Genomic DNA, 4834 nt, shown 5'->3' with positions numbered 1-4834 from the left:
ATCCTTTGCCATGGCTTTTGGCTGGCCTGTCCTCTGAATCCTGGCCCTAAATGGGCTGGGCAGAGATGCTGAGAAGGGAAGTTTCCATGACTTCTGGCCACTTTCCTCACTGATCCCTGGCCTTAAGCGGGCTGGGCAGAGGTGATGTGGAGAAACAGAGACACCCCTCACCATCTGTTCCCACGGCTCCCATGTACTGCAAAGCTGTTTGCAGAAATCTCCTGTGCTCCCACCATGAAAGGGAGCAGCTTTGGAGGAGAGGGAGAGTCACTAGCAAAGCCAAGACCTTTCTCCAATCCTGGGAGCCCTTGCCATATTACGTCTTTCTTCATGCTTCCAAGGCAGCAAGAGAAACAAAGAGAAGGAAAAGGACTGGAGTGGCTGTAGTGAAGAAGTTGCAGAGCAACAGCAAACACATCCTACTGGCGTGATAGGCAGGACATGACTGCCCTTCTAGGGTTAGCTCCACCCACAGGGGGGGTCACTAGAAGGTCTCTTTTTTACTTCCTGCCTAATTGAATGAGTGGGCGGGGCATAACCCAAACTACAGGATGCGGGGGTCTTATCTACTGGGAAACCTGCCATTTGCCACATCCCCAAAGAGAGGCTTTTGTACTTCCTCAACAGCTGCACAAATGTCGACACCAAAAGCCCCCTTCCACGAACAGTCACAAGTAAGGGTCACTTGATCCTGCACCAGTTCTGAGGTGTAACTTGTGCGGGATCCCTGCAGTAGCTCTTCTAATGTTTGGATGGAAAAGTTCACTGGGCCTTTTATCTGTCTCCAACTCTTAACCAATTCCTACTTGGAAGACACGCTAATGTATGGGGGTATTCCGGTTCTGGGAAGAATGTTGTACTTTAGGGAAACACTGGGCAGAATCCCGTTAATGGCTGGTGCAGGCGCTAAGTGTGACTGATGCACATACCATTTCTTTTGAGTTGTGTAGCAAGGAGGTGTTCTCTTTATTTCTGCACCCCATCCAAAATGACCCCCACACATCTGCATCACCCCAGGCTGTTGCTACTGCTCCTCTTTCTGAATGGGGAAGGGAATCAATTCAGAAGAGGAAGAAGCAGCTGGCCTTTGTTCTGAGGGGAAAGAAAAGGACAGAGAACTCCACTGGGGAGCACACACTCTTTTCTTCACCCAGAAGCCCAGACTGGCGGCATCTTCCTCCTCTGAATTGCCTCCTCTCCCTCCCCTTCTTCATTGGCAAGGAGCAACTGCAGTGGATCTTCCAGGGCTTGGCAGCCAACCAGAATGGCATACAGGTGGAGGACACACAACCGCACAGAGTGTTGCACTGAGCCTGCTAGAAGTAGAATCTCAACCATCAAGTTCTACATGGTTTTCTCCCCCTCCAGAGAATAAGGAGAGAGGTTGGAGGAAGGGAGTAGGCATATCACATCCATCCCCAGAACCGAACAGGCAAAGCCACTGAGTTAAGATCCCCAAATCTACCTGATCTATCTGATCTTGCTGTCCTTGGTAGACCATTTCTGGGTCGGAGGGAGGTCGCAGATGGAATTCAGAGTCACAGAAGTTTCCATCCCCATCCACGTTGTGTAAACTTTCCCAGACAACTTTATCTTCTGTAAGGAAACCCTGGTCTGTCACCAGAAGGTAAAGCTGACCCTAAATGAAAGGACAAGTTTCACACATGCTATTGGGACTTATTTTATTTTTTTAAAGAAAACCCAACAAACCCCTGCCAATATTATATCCAGTCTTTGCTATGAGGTGTTCTGCATTTTAACTCCAGCAGCCATGGTTGTGTGTGCGCATGTGTGTGTGTGAACCTACCTGCTGTGAGATTGTACGACTTCACCAGTCACCTATCCTATGGTACATGACAAACAAATATACAATGATCTCTCATGGCGCTGAGCTGTAAACCTATCGGTGATTATTTATGCCAATTTCCACCAGATTTCATGCCTCATTATATCCTCCATATCTGCACTCATCTGGCAAGTTTAGAGATACACAGCACTACCTAATGGCATGTGCACAAAGTCTAGAATCAATGGAATAAATCATTAGTGATACATTTTGATATAGAAGGTCCTTCCAGGAGAAAGCTGATCAGCAACAGTCAGCAGGAAAACATGAATAGAAATGGATTATTTGGGTATTCTTTTCTAAGTTAAAATCATTCAACATATATTTAAAAAATGGGGAAACAGAGCCCCCTCCACTCCCAAAGAAGAGGGGGAAAGAATTTGGACATTTCAGCAGCCCCCCTCTGGCTCAGGCTTCAATGGCTTTATCCTGGCAGAGACAAATTACTCTGAGGCAAACTAAGAGCAGACACATGACATCTTAAAAGGCAGCTGGACTGTTAAGGAAGGGCAGGCCACCGGCTCACGCACTTTAAGTCAGCCAGCATTCCCATAAGGACAAACTATAAAAATTCTGTCCATAGCCAGATACCTTATGTTTGGTCATGGTGCTAAAGTGATTGTTCCTGAAGAACACACATAATTCCCCTTCTTGAACGGTGGACGTCAACTCACATAGGCCATGATAAGTCAGTTGGGTGGCTGTGTTGTTCAGGAACTGCTCTGCTACGGAACCTGTGAAGGCAAACCTTTGTGTTCATTTGCATGCAAGCATGCACCCCACAGAATGCATGAGGTCTGACTACATTTTGCTGAGGAAAAATGTACTGCCCAGTTCACCATACTGTGCAAGTCTACAAGATAAGCATGGCACTTATTTGCACATTTGCAAAAGGGAGCCTGTATTTGGGGGGAAAATGTTAGCTGGAAGAGCCCAGAAGGCAGATGAGTCCAAATATAAGTCATTACAATTAAGGGACACTTTGCAGAATCAGAATGGGTAACTGTAAAGGCCTTTTAAAACAACAACAACCACCACTTTGTGATCTGGCCTTTAAGATTCTAACAAGCTACTAACAGCTTATTTGCTTGTTGCCATTACTAAATTTATTCATATTCCACCTTTTTCTCAAAATTGGAACAAAGGTGGCTCACAATTAAATCAAGTACTGGCAAACCCTCTCTAATTAACTTACCAAGAAACCCTTATGATAGGGTGGCCATAAGTCAAAAATGGCTTAGAGGTACACAATGAACAGCAGCCAAAAGCCACTCCTTCGGTGCCCTTCCTGTGGGCCAACATCCCATCTGGATGGCCACCGTTTAAGAGAGAGAGAGAGAGAATAGAGAGTAATGGACCAGTCCAGAGCCAACCAGGTCCCCCTCAATGTTCTTTAACAGTTCACTCACCTTCCTCTACTAGTTCGCTATTGTCTGACTGTTTACAGCAAATTATTTTCTCCACGAGCTGATTGTAGCTGCAATTGCCAACTGCTTTCACAATGTCAGCAATCTAGGGGAAAAGAGAGACCTGAGTCAGGCTACAAACTGCATTAAGAACCACATCTCCTCAGCTCAGCCCTGCTTGCTCTGATTGTCTTGCTACAGAAGGGTGGGATATCAATAAAAGTTTGATTTTATTTTTATTTATTGCTCACCTGGGGGTCCACGAGCCACCCGTGGTACAAGGGGATATCCAGAAGGTCAAACACAATGCATTCGGGTGTGTATTCAAACACCCGCACCCCAGTGAACTTGACATTAACGTCGAGACCTGTTTGCAGCTTATGCAAGATTGCCATTGCATCACTCATATTCTGGCCAACAAGAGGACAAAGAAGAAAAGCCAAAGTAATTTGCGGTGGGCAACACTATTAACAGTTCAATACCTAAAATTTTAATATAACATACTTTTATTGATTCATTTAATATGTAAAAACAAATATAAAATAAGCAAACAAACAATCATGGAGTACCACTCCAAAAATCTATATCTAAAAGCAGATCATAAGAAGAAAGGTCAGAAGCTCTTGACCTCTGAATCTCACACATTGAAAATATGGGAAATCCTTACTAGGACAGAGCTACCACGTATCTTTTATTTATTGCACTAACCAGAGATGCAATCAGATTCCAGCCTCTTTAAATGATATATTGAGCTTTATATTGCATGGTGTCTAAGGCAATATTAATAATCACCATGAATGAATTCCAAAGATGCCAAAGAGTAAATGTCACATCCTGAGCTACTGACTTATTGTGTTGAATCCTTCCAGGGAACATGGGCAAATATTTAGCATTAAGTGAAACTTTTAACTGAGTCATTTCCCCAAGATCCAATGTAGATATTCTACTGATAATTTTCTCTTCATCTTTTTCTACTTTCATTATAATCACAACAACAACAAAAAAACCCTAACAGAAATAAGACACAAATAGAAAAGGGTATCAGGCCTGCCATTTATTAACAAGTTCTTAGATACAGCCCTGTATTGTGCCAAGACAAATTTCACTACAAACTCAAGGTAAGATTGGTCCTAATTCATGTGATGTGATGAGATTTTATATTTATTCAATCATTTGCATAACAAACATGGTTAAAAAAATCTAAAAGACCTAGGCTAAAGTGCTACAGATAAAGAGTAAAATCTTTCTTCCACTGATTCAGACACTTTAGATCCTTAAGCTGGCAGAAAACATATAATTCACTACTAGAAAATGCTACTTACTCTCAAAATAAGCTGTGTTTTATTATTACCTGCTCATAGTTTAAGCGCTGAATTTCAGAGATTTCTTTTGGTTTTGAATCAAGGATATAGTCTCCTAAAAAAAAAGAAACAAAGCAAATTATTTTAATACCATAGATTATACATTTTTAAATTTATTAAAATCTGCATTGCTTCTAAGGAGAGAGTTTTCTTCAGTTTCAGTGGAACCATAATCATCTCACGTAGCAACTGAAGAAAACTCTCTCCTTAGAAGCAATGCA

General features: G+C 42.8%; 1 protein-coding gene across 2 annotated transcripts in view; it reads right to left on the bottom strand.

Annotated features, from left to right (window-relative positions):
• Positions 1–336: 336 nt before the first annotated feature.
• Positions 337–4834, bottom strand: part of MINDY2 (MINDY lysine 48 deubiquitinase 2) — a 689230-nt gene continuing 684732 nt past the window's right edge. Inside the window, exons 3-7 of one of the 2 annotated variants that reach the window (XM_042471396.1) lie at positions 4604–4668; positions 3504–3662; positions 3256–3358; positions 2438–2580; positions 337–1639 (exon numbers count right to left, since the gene is read on the bottom strand). In XM_042471396.1, the coding sequence (XP_042327330.1) occupies positions 1331–1639; positions 2438–2580; positions 3256–3358; positions 3504–3662; positions 4604–4668 (779 nt within the window). In that variant the 3' untranslated portion in view covers positions 337–1330. The remainder of the gene's footprint in view (positions 1640–2437; positions 2581–3255; positions 3359–3503; positions 3663–4603; positions 4669–4834) is intronic. The other variant, XM_042471397.1, reaches the window with a different exon arrangement.

Source organism: Sceloporus undulatus, chromosome 6 (genome assembly GCF_019175285.1).
Source record: "Sceloporus undulatus isolate JIND9_A2432 ecotype Alabama chromosome 6, SceUnd_v1.1, whole genome shotgun sequence".
NCBI classification, from domain to species: Eukaryota; Metazoa; Chordata; class Lepidosauria; order Squamata; family Phrynosomatidae; genus Sceloporus; species Sceloporus undulatus.
Note: the sequence above shows the minus strand (reverse complement) of the source record. Positions and strands in the feature narration are given on the sequence as shown.